General features: G+C 42.7%; 1 protein-coding gene across 1 annotated transcript in view; it reads right to left on the bottom strand.

The window, feature by feature from the left end:
- Positions 1-13419, bottom strand: part of WNT10A (Wnt family member 10A) — a 69870-nt gene extending 56451 nt beyond the window's left edge. Inside the window, exon 1 of the mRNA XM_072122328.1 lies at positions 12931-13419. Within this exon, the coding sequence (XP_071978429.1) occupies positions 12931-12995 (65 nt within the window). The 5' untranslated portion in view covers positions 12996-13419. The remainder of the gene's footprint in view (positions 1-12930) is intronic.
- Between the last annotated feature and the right edge of the window lie 4618 nt (positions 13420-18037).

Raw genomic sequence — 18037 nt, 5'->3', positions numbered from 1 at the left:
TTATTGACTGCTACAGTTTACAACCAAAAGTCAGTTACTGGTATTGCTTTTGGCAGGTACTGTGGATTGACAAGTACAGAGATCCAAGAGCACCGCAGTGTGAGGACACACCTCCAGTGCACTTGGAGAAGCTACAATCCTGGAATATAAATCCAGATTTCACAGTCCTGCTGCTAATATACTTCCATTAATGTGACCTCATTTACCCTTTGCCCTTCTGATAACCTCAGGATCAAGGCGCTAGCAAAAGCGTAACATGAAGAGGGCGCTATAACGCCATGTGCAGAGCCCCGAGCTTTACAGCGTACGTTATAGTGTCCCTGTGCACCCGCTATCCCTGTCTATTCAGTGATAAAGCCCTGATCCTGAGTGACCCAGAATAATCCACTGCAGTCCTGGGGTGTAACCTCTCCTGATGAGGCACAGCACCCACCACCCTGTGCCCTCGTGCTGCACCTGGTCTGAGGTCAGAGATGAGAAGGGGGGAAGACCCCATCATGAACACGTGGCAGTGAAAGGGGAACCATTTTCCGGTGACATTTTTGGATGGTTGGGGCTCCCTGTTGTGGCTCCAGATTTCTAGAGTGCAGGACCATAGGGGCTTGGGGCAGTCCTAGAAACACAGAATGTATGGTGCCATATGGGGCTATTATGTGGACACTATAGGGCAGTGATGGCGAACCTTTTAGCGGCCGAGTGCCCAAACTCCAACCCAAAACCCCCCTTATTTATGGTGAGGTGCCAACCAAAAATGAAAGCAGTAACTTCTTGCTCCCTGTTCTTCAGCAAGTTTCGATCATATTGGCCTCCTGAGGACAAGATGGAAAATTTGCATCATTTTAGCTGCTTTCCAGTGTCCCTCTGTACACAGAGACTTGTGGGACCAGCAGAAGGTCCTCCAAAGATAATTCGGCCCTGTCTACTCATTCTCCCTCTTCTAACATACCCAAGTAGCAAACTAATTATCAGTTTAATATATGACTGAAAGCCGCATCTTTTAGGTTGCTTGAAACTGCAGGAAGATTCTTTGACTCCTGTCTGGTGCGCTGGGGGCGATGGCCCGGGTGCCCACAGAAAGTGCTCTGAGTGCCGCCTCTGGCACCCGTGCCATAGGTTCGCCACCACTGCTATATGGGGCTATTATGTGGACACTATATGGGGCTATTATGTGGACTCTATATGGGGCTATTATGCAGTCACTATATGGGGCTATTATGTGGACACTATATGGGGCTATTATGTGTTCTCTATATGGGGCTATTATGTGGACACTATATGGGGCTATTATGTGGACTCTATATGGGCCTATTATGTGGACACTATATGGGGCTATTATGTGTTCTCTATATGGGGCTATTATGTGGACTCTATATGGGGCTATTATGTGGACTCTATATGGGCCTATTATGTGGACACTATATGGGGCTATTATGTGGACACTATATGGGGCTATTATGTGGACACTATATGGGGCTATTATGTGTTCTCTATATGGGGCTATTATGTGGACACTATATGGGGCTATTATGTGGACTCTATATGGGCCTATTATGTGGACACTCTATGGGGCTATTATGCAGTCACTATATGGGGCTATTATGTGGACACTATATGGGGCTATTATGTGGACACTATATGGGGCTATTATGTGGACTCTATATGGGGCTATTATGTGGACACTTTATGGGGCTATTATGTGTTCTCTATATGGGGCTATTATGTGGACACTATATGGGGCTATTATGTGGACACTTTATGGGGCTATTATGTGGACTCTATATGGGGCTATTATGTGGACTCTATATGTAGCTATTATGTGGACACTATATGGGGCTATTATGTGGACACTTTATGGGGCTATTATGTGGACACTATATGGTGCTATTATGGGGACACTATATGGTGCTATTATGTGTACTCTATATGGGGCTATTATGTGGACACTTTATGGGGCTATTATGTGGACACTATATGGTGCTATTATGTGGACACTATATGGTGCTATTATGTGGACACTATATGGTGCTATTATGTGGACTCTATATGGGGCTATTATGTGGACACTATATGGTGCTATTATGTGGACTCTATATGGGGCTATTATGTGGACACTATATGAGCCTATTATGTGGACTCTATATGGGGCTATTATGTGGACTCTATATGGGGCTATTATGTGGACTCTATATGGTGCTATTATGTGGACTCTATATGGGGCTATTATGTGGACACTATATGGTGCTATTATGTGGACTCTATATGGGGCTATTATGTGGACACTATATGAGCCTATTATGTGGACACTATATGAGCCTATTATGTGGACTCTATATGGGGCTATTATGTGGACTCTATATTGGGCTATTATGTGGACTCTATATGGGGCTATTATGTGGATGATAGGATCTTATTATTTGGTGCACTATATAGCAGTATTATGTGTCCTTTTTACAGACATTATTCGTTTCTTGTTTAGTTTATGGTTCCATCCTGTAGCATTGTAAGAGCACGGGGCTACAGCACTATATGGCAGTACTCTGTATCCACTTGGCGGTATAATTATATGGGTTCTTTCTAGCCCTATAAAGTTTTCATTGCGCGGTGCTATTAGTGGAGGCAATATATAACATCGCTATATGTTTCCTTTATGGTGCTATTACGTAGGTGCTGTTATGTGAGCACTATGTGGCCATTCTCTGTAGCCACTTTATGGTGTATTGTGTGGTGTAATTGTATGGTATACGGCTTATAACGTTAGATGGCGCTCTTAGTGGTCACTATATGACGCTTTTATGTGTTCGCTGTATGGTAGAATGCGGCAGGGACTATATGTATAATAGCGCTGTTATATTGTCACTATATTGCATTATTATGTATTCATTATATAGTGCTATTATGTGGTTACTGTATACTATTATGTTTATACTGTAAGTTACCATCCTATATACATGATATGGGGCCATTATGTGGGAACTCTGTGGCACTATTTTCTGTCTAATTCATGGTGATGTACGGTAAATACATTATAGCGCTATATAGTTTGCATTGCATGATTATATTCATGATCACCACATATGTGTTATGTGTAGGCACGATGGTAGTGCATGATGGAATTATTATGTAGGTACAAGGACAGTGTATGGTGGTATTATTTTGTGGTAACAATACTATATGGCACTATTATGATAGTATTATTTGGTGGGTAATATACTATATGCCACTTTTACAGGGGCAGTGTATGGGGGTATTATTTTGTGGGTAATATACTATGTAGCACTATTACCGGGCAGTATATGGGGGTATTATTTTGTGGGTAATATACTATGTAGCACTATTACCGGGCAGTGTATGGTGGTATTATTCTGTGGGTAATATACAATGTAGCACTATTACCGGGCAGTATATGGTGGTATTATTCTGTGGGTAATATACTATGTAGCACTATTACCGGGCAGTGTATGGTGGTATTATTCTGTGGGTAATATACAATGTAGCACTATTACCGGGCAGTATATGGGGGTATTATTTTGTGGGTAATATACTATGTAGCACTATTACCAGGCAGTATATAGGGGTATTATTTTGTGGGTAATATACTATGTAGCACTATTACCGGGCAGTGTATGGTGGTATTATTCTGTGGGTAATATACAATGTAGCACTATTACCGGGCAGTATATGGGGGTATTATTTTGTGGGTAATATACTATGTAGCACTATTACCGGGCAGTGTATGGTGGTATTATTCTGTGGGTAATATACTATGTAGCACTATTACCGGGCAGTGTATGGTGGTATTATTCTGTGGGTAATATACTATGTAGCACTATTACCAGGCAGTGTATGGGGGTATTATTTTGTGGGTAATATACTATGTAGCACTATTACCGGGCAGTGTATGGGGGTATTATTTTGTGGGTAATATACTATGTAGCACTATTACCGGGCAGTGTATGGTGGTATTATTCTGTGGGTAATATACTATGTAGCACTATTACCGGGCAGTATATGGGGGTATTATTTTGTGGGTAATATACTATGTAGCACTATTACCGGGCAGTATATGGGGGTATTATTTTGTGGGTAATATACTATGTAGCACTATTACCGGGCAGTATTTGGTGGTATTATTTTGTGGGTAATATACTATGTAGCACTATTACCGGGCAGTATATGGGGGTATTATTTTGTGGGTAATATACTATGTAGCACTATTACCGGGCAGTGTATGGGGGTATTATTTTGTGGGTAATATACTATGTAGCACTATTACCGGGTAGTATTTGGTGGTATTATTATGTGGGTAATATACTATGTAGCACTATTACCGGGCAGTATATGGGGGTATTATTTTGTGGGTAATATACTATGTAGCACTATTACCGGGCAGTATATGGGGGTATTATTTTGTGGGTAATATACTATGTAGCACTATTACCGGGCAGTGTATGGTGGTATTATTCTGTGGGTAATATACTATGTAGCACTATTACCAGGCAGTATATGGGGGTATTATTTTGTGGGTAATATACTATGTAGCACTATTACCAGGCAGTATATGGGGGTATTATTCTGTGCGTAATATACTATGTAGCACTATTACCAGGCAGTATATGGGGGTATTATTTTGTGGGTAATATACTATGTAGCACTATTACCGGGCAGTATATGGGGGTATTATTTTGTGGGTAATATACTATGTAGCACTATTACCGGGCAGTGTATGGGGGTATTATTTTGTGGGTAATATACTATGTAGCACTATTACTGGACAGTGTATGGGGGTATTATTTTGTGGGTAATATACTATGTAGCACTATTACCGGGCAGTGTATGGGGGTATTATTTTGTGGGTAATATACTATGTAGCACTATTACCAGGCAGTATATAGGGGTATTATTATGTGGGTAATATACTATGTAGCACTATTACCGGGCAGTGTATGGTGGTATTATTCTGTGGGTAATATACTATGTAGCACTATTACCAGGCAGTATATAGGGGTATTATTTTGTGGGTAATATACTATGTAGCACTATTACCGGGTAGTATTTGGTGGTATTATTTTGTGGGTAATATACTATGTAGCACTATTACCGGGCAGTATATGGGGGTATTATTCTGTGCGTAATATACTATGTAGCACTATTACCAGGCAGTATATGGGGGTATTATTATGTGGGTAATATACTATGTAGCACTATTACCGGGCAGTGTATGGTGGTATTATTTTGAAGGTGGCTCTATTAGGGGGGCCATATATGACGGTATTATGTTGTGGGTACTATACCATATACTGTAGCACGATTACAGGGGCAGCATATGATGATGTTATATTGCAGTAATATGAGGGAGGTGTATGACAGTATTATGTGGCACAATCCACACACCAAGGGGAGAATCAGATGGGACTCAAGAAACTGGGGGCGGTAGTATAATACTCCCCTGTGCTGACTCACGTAGTAAACACATGATAGTAATAATAATAATAAATGTGATACATAACGTGACAACCTTCTCTAGGTGATTCAAGACCGGATAAAGGGCGTCTGCCCCTCCCCCCTCCGTAGACTCCAGTCATCGGCGGGTCCCGGCGGCTTTTGTCTGCTATTCATGTGTGAGACAAAATATTTTGTTTAGCAAAAATCCTTCATTTATTGAGAAGGAATTTCCGTAGTGCAGCTGCTTCCATGTGTCTTAAAGAGCCGGCAGCCGCTGCCAGAGTTTCACTTTCATTACCAAGAGAATCTGAGGAGAGACCACCAGGTCCATGAAGGTCAGCGCACACCCCTGGGGTCTCCCCACCAAACACATAATACTGCCATAGCGTGCCTACAAAATATGCCATATGCCTTGCATATAATACTGCTATACAGTGCTGCGTCGTCATACACACTGCACACATAGCAACTAATAGGGGATCATATTGTGTATTGATATTGGTTTTACTATACAATATATTGCAATATGGTTTCCATATAATAATGCTACATAGGATTGCTCCGTGGTACACAATGAGCCCATAACACTGCCATACAACAACCATATTATACAGCTTACCGTGTCCAAATAATGGTATAATGTATCATAGTATAATGTATCAATAATACTACTACAGTGTTATTATACAGTGTAACAATAATACTGCTATACAGTGATTAAAAAAACTACTACAGATATATTCCTTCCAAATGTGGTTTCCATATACTACTGCAATACAGTGTTGTATTATAGTATAACAATATTACTGCTATACAGCGACATAGTATAGTATATAATAATGCTACTACAGTGTTATTATATAGTGTAATACTGTAATAATACTTCCATACAGTGATAAAAAAAACTATATATATCTTCCTGCTAAATATGGTTTCCATATACAACTGCAATATAGTGTTGTAATATAGTGTATCAATAATACTGCTGTACAATGTCATAGTATAGTATATAACTAATACTCCTAAACAGTGTCATAGTATAACGTATCAATAATACTACTACAGTGTTATTATATAGTGTATTGATAATACTTCTATACAGTGATTAAAAAACTACTACAGATATATTCCTGCCAAATATGGTTTCCATATACTACTGCAATACAGTGTTATATAGTAATATAGCGTAACACTAATATTGCTATACAGTGTCATAATATAGTGTATCAATAGTACTGCTATACAGTGTAATAGTATCATGTATCAATAATACTACTGCTATATGGTGTTATAGTGTAGTAATGATACTGCTATACAGTGTCATAGTATAGTATATCAATAATACTACTGCTATATGGTGTTATAGTGTAGTAATGATACTGCTATACAGTGTAATAGTATCGTGTATCAATAATACTACTGCTATATGGTGTTATAGTGTAGTAATGATACTGCTATACAGTGTAATAGTATGATGTATCAATAATACTACTGCTATATGGTGTTATAGTGTAGTAATGATACTGCTATACAGTGTAATAGTATCATGTATCAATAATACTACTGCTATATGGTGTTATAGTGTAGTCATTATACTGCTATACAGTGTAATAGTATGATGTATCAATAATACTACTGCTATATGGTGTTATAGTGTAGTAATTATACTGCTATACAGTGTAATAGTATGATGTATCAATAATACTACTGCTATATGGTGTTATAGTGTAGTAATGATACTGCTATACAGTGTAATAGTATGATGTATCAATAATACTACTGCTATATGGTGTTATAATGTAGTAATGATACTGCTATACAGTGTAATAGTATGATGTATCAATAATACTACTGCTATATGGTGTTATAATGTAGTAATGATACTGCTATACAGTGTCATAGTATCATGTATCAATAATACTACTGCTATATGTTGTTATAGTGTATCAATAGTACTGCTATACAGTGTCATAGTATCATGTATCAATAATACTACTGCTATATGTTGTTATAGTGTATCAATAGTACTGCTATACAGTGTCATAGTATAGTATATCAATAATACTACTGCTATATGGTGTTATAGTGTAGTAATGATACTGCTATACAGTGTCATAGTATAGTATATCAATAATACTACTGCTATATGGTGTTATAGTGTAGTAATGATACTGCTATACAGTGTCATAGTATCATGTATCAATAATACTACTGCTATATGGTGTTATAGTGTAGTAATGATACTGCTATACAGTGTCATAGTATCATGTATCAATAATACTACTGCTATATGGTGTTATAATGTAGTAATGATACTGCTATACAGTGTCATAGTATCATGTATCAATAATACTACTGCTATATGTTGTTATAGTGTATCAATAGTACTGCTATACAGTGTCATAGTATAGTATATCAATAATACTCCCATGTGCAAACATAATATCACCCTTTATTGCCTGCTAAATAGTACAATGTGGCTTCCATATAATACAGCTACACAGTGACAGTGCCATACAACCACCTCATACTATACCATGTGATATCATATTGTGCAGACATGACATTGCCTGGTGGTACCTGGTAAATAGTGCATCATGGTTCCTCTATAATACTACACTATAGTGTGCATAATGGTGCACAGGAAACCTTAGTACATAATACCAGGGGATTATAAAATAAAATCCAGTGGCCCCAGATTTATGTATATTGAGGCGGTGAGACACTAAGTGCAGATTGCCTCGTGCACACCATTTTTTTTGGTGCGCCTTTAGTGTACAGTGTGCGACTCAATTCTGTTGGGTCGCTGTATTAAATATGTCGCAAAATCCGTTCCAGCAGTAAGAGCCGCTTCGGCTGCACATTTTTCCGTCTTGTCGGACGCAGCGCAGCCGCAACACAAAACTGGCGCAGACACTTCATAAATACATCTATAGTCCCCAAGTGATGCTACTATACAGTGTTACATAGTGGATCACCCTGAACATATAATAGCATCAGACAATGACCATATAGAGTCTATACAGTGCAAATATAGCACAACCATACAGCAACATGATTCCTATATGATACAACTACTGCAGGGAATGCATGTGAGTGAGCACATACTGCAACTATACACATCCAAATGCTACCATATACTGCCGAGCTCCCTATAGAATGATACAACACTGCGAACACATCCTAAAACCACACAGATCCAAATAATGTTATAAAAGTATAACATACAGCTGAATACTCACAGAACAAGCATATGTATATAATACTGCCATACTGTGCTAATGTATATGTATATAATACTGCAATACTGTTCTTACGTATATGTATATGATACTGCCATACTGTGCTAATGTATATGTATATAAAACTGCCATAGTGTGCTTAAATATATGTATATAATACTGCCATACTCTGCTTAATAAAATATATATGTATATAATGCTGTCATACTGTGCCTATATATGTATATAATACTGCCATACAGTGCTTAAATATATATGTATATAATATTGCCATACTGTGCTTATATATATATGTATATAATACTGCCATATTGTGCTTATATATATATATAATTAAATAATGTTGTCATACTGTGCTTATATATGTATTTAATACTGCCATACTCTGCTTATATATATGTATATAATATTGCCATACTGTGCTTATATATATGTATATAATATTGCCATACTGTGCTTATATATATGTATATAATACTGCCATACTGTGCTTATATATATGTATATAATATTGCCATACTGTGCTTATATATATGTATATAATACTGCCATACTGTGCTTATATATGTATATAATACTACCATTAAAAGTGGTAGTATTATATACATATACAAGCACAGTATGGAAGTATTGAGTACATATATAAGCACAGCATGGCAGTATTATATACATATATAAGCACAGTATGGAAGTATTGAGTACATATATAAGTTCAGCAGGGCAGTATTATATACATATATAAGCACATTATGGCAGTATTATATACATATATATGTACTCAATACTGCCATACTGTGAGAGAGGTTATATGGCTACTATCCGTGCTCTTGGTGGGGTTCTCCTTTAAAATCCATTTTAAATCCCCTCTTCAAGATCTCTGCTTGCTGTCGTTGAATTACACCACTGTATGTCACATTCAATGGATGATCACCTGTACAAACCTTGCGCCTCTCACAGCTGAGAGCTTGTTACAGTTGGATCCAGTTTAGACAATCCTCATGTTATTTTCACAATTACATTGTGACAAACTATCAGCACAGGAGAGCGATTTGTGCTTCTGCTGATGTGTTTTATTATCTGGACCGGATACAACTGTAACAAACCCTCAGCTGTGATTAATATTAGGTTATGTTATACCATGCTGCACGTCCTAGAAACCAGAGACTGAAGAAACTGGTTGTGGCTGGCAGTCCTGGGTTGTATATCACAAGGTGACACTTTTACAACCTGTAGTAACTGTGGTACCCGGTGAGACCAGATCTTCCACATTACCCACAATACATTACCTAGAACCCTCGTGGGTTAATATTATGGGTTAGGGTAACTGGCAGGAACCTGCGACTAATGGACAGGGCGACCCTATAAATATCTGCATATTCGGGGCTCTATACCTAAGCAGATTTCTTATGCAGGATCCTTGCAGAGCTGGGTAATAATCAGTATATGTATCATTGTAACACCAGTAAGGGTCGTCATACAGCTTTCCCAGTCACCTGCATGGTGAGTCTACCTAGTATGTCAGTCACGTGAGAGTGGAAAGGCCATGGCTGCATAACTAGAGAGATTTTCCAAGCAGAATCCTGGGAAAGCTGAGTCATTTACAATAAAATTACAGCTTTCTCAATCTAGTAAGGACGTCATCTGGAAGTTGAAGTGGGAAGAGTATCATTGCCTAACTAGACTGATTCTAATGCAGGATCCTAGAAAAGCTGGAAAATAAGCAAGACTGTTATCATTGCAGGATAAGACTTGTCATCCACCTTTCCAGGTCTCCTGATTGTCAAGTTATCCTATTTCAGCAGTTATATTGAAGCAGGAAAGGTATTGCATTGTAACTAGAAATAGATGTGTGTGCAGGATCCCAAGAAAGCTGTGTAATAGGGAATCTAGTTAGCATTCCAAATTTCTCAGTCTCCTGAATGGAGAGTCAGTGCAGTTAGGCTTTCACATCCTGGAATGTATCACTGACTGGGTTTTCATGCAGGATGCTGTAAAAGTTGGGTGGTAAGCAATATGTTCAGCATCCATTAGAGTTTAACTCCACTTTCCCTGTTTCCTGATTGGAATCATATAGGAGCGAGAAGTGTATCACTGCATAATTACATTTCCTAAATGGGTAAAATATATATATGACCCCCAGGGGTTTTAACCCAACTTTCCTGAAAGGCAAGCCTCCCTAGTTATACAGTCATATGAGAACGGAGAATGACTCGCTGCATATTTAGACGGATTTCTCATAAGAAGATGAAGAAATTTAGGTGACAAGTAAATGAGCCATCTTTCATATCTGATGGGAAATGTATCAGTATATGACTAGACAGATATTTCAGGAATCTAGGAAAGCTGGGTGATTTCCTGCTATAGGCTTTGTTATACAGTTATATCAGAATATGTGGATGTATCTCACTAGTTATGCAGAATCTTGGCAAGCTGGGTGGAAGACAATATTTTAGGTATTATTGCTTTTTCATCCAGCTTTCCCAGGTGTGTGAATGGATATTTTGCAATGTGACACCCAGGGATGCTTCGCTTTGATGAGATAATCAGAGGTCATGTTGGATGTCACACAGCTTTCCCAGGAACAGATACAACTATGGATTATAATAGTTAATAGACGTAACGAATTAATTCGGAATTAGTTACAGCCTGAAGCGCAACAGGAAAGGAAATGGTTAATGTCGGAAAATGCCACCAAAAAGGCGTCTAATTCTTCCCTTTAATGTGATTGAATCACTTGACTTTCCTGTACTCGTCCTAATGCAATTTACTGAAATGTGGTGGAGGGTCACATCGCCTCATCCTGCCCCCACCCCTCCATGCAGGGAACACTCGGGGGTCTTGTATCCGCTGACATGGGGGGGGGCACATTGTAACTCATTAGAGAGGAAGAGAGTTGATACATTTATAATTCATCAATATATTTTATCAAAACAATGCGCAAAAGTTTACTAGTTCCCAGATCCCACCGATTTGGGGTAGAATGTTGAATCGACCATCACATTGATGAAAATGTAAGATTTGGGACCAGGGATCACCTGACTCGCAATGTAGAGTTGCGTTCGTTACAGCGACGCGTACAATATACAGACCAGGAGCGCAAATCGTGTATCAATCTACCTGCATCCAAAAGCTGCTGCAGAGAAGTCAGGAAGGGGAACCAAAAACCCCCAAATACTAATAATTTCCTTTCATTCTTGTTTTAGTTTTCAAAAAAGGGGCGTAACCAGGAAATCGCCAGAATTGTCACAAAATAACAACACTTGTTATTACAACACAGTTGTTACTTTTCCTAAAGATATTGTTCTTTATGTATTCTGTGTAGCAGAACCTCAGGTTTACTACATTACCATTTATCACTGGCAGATTTACAATGTTGAGTGATGCATTATAAGTAAGATATATGCAGTTTTACATGGGACTGCAGTAAAACCTACCCAGTATCTTTACTTAGTAATTCTATGCTTAATAAAGTAAGCACAAGACTGCTACATGTGTGTCTTAAGAAGCTTGATGTAGCAGGGTTGAGTGATTTGTTTTAATTTCACACTTTGTGCAGGTTTACATAGGACTGCTGATAAAACCAAATGGTTATCTTTGCTTGGCTGTGAAAGCCCAGCATTGCTTCATGTGTATCTTAGCAGAGCTTTATGTAGCAGGGCTGAGTGACTCAAGATAATTTCACCAGGTTTACATGGGGCTGCTGGTAAACCCACTCCATTATCTTTACCTACTAATTTTGGTGTTTCATAAAATAAGCCCAATGCTGCTATGTGTTGGCATTAATAGAGCCAGATGAAGCAGGCTGAAGTTTTACATGGGGCTGCAGGTAATTTTGTGTTATCTTAACTCAGTATGAATCACAAGTAATGCAGCCAACAAGAGTTAAGTAACAAACTTGTGCCCTCCTGCAGCTACGTCACTGAGCAGAAACACATGAAGCAGAGCTGGGTGACCGAGATTTCCATACTATACTGCCTTAAGTTTTACCCAGGACTGCATGTAACTCATGACGCAGTCCCACATAACCGAATGACAAACCCACGTTCTGATACGTCAGTGCAGGAGCTGAGTGACTCGTGATGATGTTACGGTGCGTTATCATTGGTTTTGCATGGGACTGCAGGTAAACTAATGACCATTATCTTAACTTTAACTAAAGTTGTTGATGATACTTAGAGAGAGTAAATGACAAACTCAGCTCTGCTACGTCTCTGTCCTATATACCAGGTTACATAGCGGGCGTTACCTCTGCACGGAGAGCAGCAGTCCCAGCAGGATAGTGATGATGCCAGGAAGGTGCCAGGGTGCCATGGTGCCGCTCTCTCTCCAGTATCTGGGATGTCACCCTTTACCCCTCTCTTCCCTGTTTCCTAATTTCATGGGGGTGTAACGCAGTGTCTCCCAGGTTCATCTTTCTTCTTCCTAGATGGAGGAGACCTCTCGAGGATCCGTCGTGTCTTCCTTCCAGTAGGGATCAGTCCATCCCTCGGGTTGCCCCAGGTGCAGGTTCCTCTTAAGTCAAGTCCTTGGCTCTTGCCTTATAGTTCCTATGGAATTCCTCCGGTGTCCCCTATCTGCTGCTTCGCCTCCCAGTCTTGTGGTTCCAGATCCCTGGTTCCTGAATGATGTGACCCCCGCTGTCCGGACTTTTCGCCCCTTTAAGTTTTAGTCTGCGGGGGAGCTGTCACACACACGTCTCTGCGCTCTCCTGCTGCGGGCTGCTCTGATGCTGCCTCATTGCACTTCCCCTGTGACTCTCCACCTCTTTAAATTACCCTCTCTGCGCTGTCACACACCCCCCCCCCTCCCTGTCCTGCCCTCCCCTACTATCATCTGATGACAGGAGCAAGTACTCCACTCGCCACACAAGTTATCCCGCTTCATGATACCCACCACTTACATCCATTAAAGGGCAATTCCCTCGAAAATCAGACAGTCTCCTGTAATTCGGGGTCATAGAGTCTGCAGATTTTCTTGAAAAAGCCGTCCGACAACCAATATTCCCTACATGGTAACTGGCGAGTTGTCAACCAGCTTTCCTAGACCCAGTGCCGATATAGAAGAGAAAGTTTCCAACCTTATGGCCGCAAAGGGGTTGCCAACCTGCTTTCCTACTCTCTGTCGGTAGCAGAGGGTATATTAAGGTAGTACGGAGTCTGCTACTTTATAAGGAAGTCTGTCTGCCATTCAGGAACCTTGGAAAGCTGGCTGACAACCAGTATTTGTAGCACGATAACTGGCACAATGGTTGTCAATCAGCGGAAACCGTGATTTGGTATACGCTAAAATGATAGAGTAGGTCTATTACTCCCTATATACGTGTGTTTGCCATTCAGGAGTCTGGGAAAGCTCTCTCACCACCCTGTGAATACATAATTACAGCTCTGAGAAAGATTGTCACAGAGGATTTCTATCATACTGGTAAAATAGTGAAAAGCTAGCTGACAACCATTAGCGCTCTCACTGGGGTTGTCAGGGAGGCTTCCTAATATCTGTTACTGCATACATAGACATTGTTACCATTCAGAAGTCTGGGAAAGCTGGGTGACGACCTCATCTGAAGCTGAAAAGGTGTAAATGTTTGTTCACATTTCGGATGTGACTCAAAACTTTCCAAAAATGTCAGAAAGTTGTCAGGAACTGATATCTCACGGTCTTGGGGTGTGAAATGACATTTTTCAACCTAGAAATGACCTTTTTTCACCGCTGCCTAAGGCTGAGCTGTCGGGAACGCTGCATAGTTGTGGGAGCTGTGCCTTTAAGGAGGGAGCGGTATGCAAGAGGTGTGAAGAAGCAGCAGATCCTGTGGTTGTGGCGGAGCGTGCCGTTGCTGGGGGGTACATGCTCTTCCAGCTTAATTATTTATCAGATCCCCTTAATGGATCACGTTGTTACCGCACAGAGGTCACAGGTCAGGGGACTGGGGCTCCACAATGGTCTCCGGCTCATGGATTCATTGCTGTATGTTTTTGGGGATGCTGGACTTCCCCTTTAAGTACATATCAAGCAGGCAAGCCTTTATTTAATCACCCGCTCCAACATAATGGCCGTGACGGAAATATTCAATGTCGCCAGCTCCATTACCCTGTGAATCACCTGAAAGATGACTTGGCGAACCAATGTGAGCGGCCCATGGGCGGAAGTACCTAAAACGGCTTCAAATGTGGGGAACATATCAGCAGAACTGAATGTGCATATTCAGGGGGAAAGTGGCATCATCCTCGCCCTCCTGCTGCATGCACCCCATCCCATGCCAAAACCCAAAGGATATAGAGGAAAGAGAAGAAAAGGAGAAGGGGCTGCAGCAGAGACAAGGAGGTGGAGAGGAAGGGGCTGCAGCAGAGACAAGGAGGAGGAGAGGAAGGGGCTGCAGCAGAGACAAGGAGGTGGAGAGTAGGGGCTGCAGCAGAGACAAGGAGGTGGAGAGGAAGGGGCTGCAGCAGAGACAAGGAGGAGGAGAGGAAGGGGCTGCAGCAGAGACAAGGAGGAGGAGAGGAAGGGGCTGCGGCAGAGACAAGGAGGTGGAGAGGAAGGGGCTGCGGCAGAGACAAGGAGGTGGAGAGGAAGGGGCTGCGGCAGAGACAAGGAGGTGGAGAGGAAGGGGCTGCGGCAGAGACAAGGAGGTGGAGAGGAAGGGGCTGCGGCAGAGACAAGGAGGTGGAGAGGAAGGGGCTGCGGCAGAGACAAGGAGGTGGAGAGGAAGGGGCTGCGGCAGAGACAAGGAGGTGGAGAGGAAGGGGCTGCGGCAGAGACAAGGAGGTGGAGAGGAAGGGGCTGCAGCAGAGACTGAAAAATAGCAGGGACCAGAAGACAGTGCAGCAGCAGAGATAGGAAGAGAAAGTGGCTGAAGCAGGGATGGGGGGAGAGAAAGGAGCTGAGACTGTGTAGAAGGGTGGATGGAGCTGCTGCAGAGACAACGGAATACAAAGAGGAAGAGGCTACAGCCACAGAGACGTAAAGAAGTGGAGAGGAGGGTTTGAGCTGTAGGAGAGGAAGGAGCTGCAGAAGATGTAGACAGGGATGACCTCCTCAAATTATGCCCTTGTTTTCAGGCAGAGGTGGTCAAAGAGGCTGCAGCAGAGACTCAGAGGAAAGAAGAGGAGGGGACTGCAGCTGCAATAGTAATGAGGGAGAGGAGGGGACTGCAGCTGCAATAGTAATGAGGGAGAGGAGGGGACTGCAGCTGTAATAGTAATGAGGGAGAGGAGGGGACTGCAGCTGTAATAGTAATGAGGGAGAGGAGGGGACTGCAGCTGTAATAGTAATGAGGGAGAGGAGGGGACTGCAGCTGCAATAGTAATGAGGGAGAGGAGGGGACTGCAGCTGCAATATTGAGAAGGAGAGGAAGGGGGTCCAACAGAGACTGGAAGGAGAAGGATGCGGTAGTGACAAGAAGGATGTGAGGGAGATGCAGCAGAGTCTGGAAGGGGGTAGAAGAGTCGGATGCAACTGCAACAGTGACAAGGAGCAGGGACGTGACTAGAGGGGTAGCCTAAGCAGCCATAGCAGCTGCTACAGGGTCCGCAGTGTCAAGGGACCCAGCCACCTGATCTGCTACACTACAGAATGAAGAATGTGCACAATTACATACATATTATACTGCACACTCTACAGAATAATATGTACACTCAGCGGCCACTTTATTAGGTCCACCATGCTAGTAACGGGTTGGACCCCCTTTTGCCTTTAGAACTGCCTCAATTCTTCGTGGCATAGATACAACAAGGTGCTGGAAGCTCCTCAGAGATTTTGCTCCATAGTGACATGATGGCATCACACAGTTGCCGCAGATTTGTCGGCTGCACATCCATGATGCGAATCTCCCGTTCCACCACATCCCAAAGATGCTCTATTGGATTGAGATCTGGTGACTGTGGAGCCATTTGTGTCCAGTGACCTCATTGTCATGTTCAAGAAACCAGTCTGAGATGATTCCAGCTTTATGACATGGTGCATTATCCTGCTGAAAGTAGCCATCAGATGTTACAGGGTACATTGTGCTCATAAAGGGATGGACATGGGCAGCAACAATACTCAGGTAGGCTGTGGCGTTGTACCAAGGGGCCCAAAGAGTGCCAAGAAAATATTCCCCACACCATGACACCACCACCACCAGCCTGAGCCGCTGATACAAGGCAGGATGGATCCATGACACCACCACCACCAGCCTGAGCCGCTGATACAAGGCAGGATGGATCCATGACACCACCACCACCAGCCTGAGCCACTGATACAAGGCAGGATGGATCCATGACACCACCACCACCAGCCTGAGCCGCTGATACAAGGCAGGATGGATCCATGACACCACCACCACCAGCCTGAGCCGCTGATACAAGGCAGGATGGATCCATGACACCACCACCACCAGCCTGAGCCGCTGATACAAGGCAGGAGGGATCCATGACACCACCACCACCAGCCTGAGCCGCTGATACAAGGCAGGATGGATCCATGACACCACCACCACCAGCCTGAGCCGCTGATACAAGGCAGGATGGATCCATGACACCACCACCACCAGCCTGAGCCGCTGATACAAGGCAGGATGGATCCATGACACCACCACCACCAGCCTGAGCCGCTGATACAAGGCAGGATGGATCCATGACACCACCACCACCAGCCTGACCCGCTGATACAAGGCAGGATGGATCCATGACACCACCACCACCAGCCTGACCCGCTGATACAAGGCAGGATGGATCCATGACACCACCACCACCAGCCTGACCCGCTGATACAAGGCAGGATGGATCCATGACACCACCACCACCAGCCTGAGCCGCTGATACAAGGCAGGATGGATCCATGACACCACCACCACCAGCCTGAGCCGCTGATACAAGGCAGGAGGGATCCATGACACCACCACCACCAGCCTGAGCCGCTGATACAAGGCAGGATGGATCCATGACACCACCACCACCAGCCTGACCCGCTGATACAAGGCAGGATGGATCCATGACACCACCACCACCAGCCTGAGCCGCTGATACAAGGCAGGATGGATCCATGACACCAGCACCACCAGCCTGAGCCGCTGATACAAGGCAGGATGGATCCATGACACCACCACCACCAGCCTGACCCGCTGATACAAGGCAGGATGGATCCATGACACCAGCACCACCAGCCTGAGCCGCTGATACAAGGCAGGATGGATCCATGACACCCCCACCACCAGCCTGAGCCGCTGATACAAGGCAGGATGGATCCATGACACCCCCACCACCAGCCTGAGCCGCTGATACAAGGCAGGATGGATCCATGACACCACCACCACCACCAGCCTGAGCCGCTGATACAAGGCAGGATGGATCCATGACACCACCACCACCAGCCTGACCGCT

The sequence above is a fragment of the Engystomops pustulosus genome, chromosome 8 (assembly GCF_040894005.1).
Source record: "Engystomops pustulosus chromosome 8, aEngPut4.maternal, whole genome shotgun sequence".
Lineage (NCBI taxonomy): Eukaryota > Metazoa > Chordata > Amphibia > Anura > Leptodactylidae > Engystomops > Engystomops pustulosus.
The sequence above is the reverse complement of the archived record's forward strand: the minus strand, read 5'-3'. Positions and strand labels throughout refer to the sequence as shown.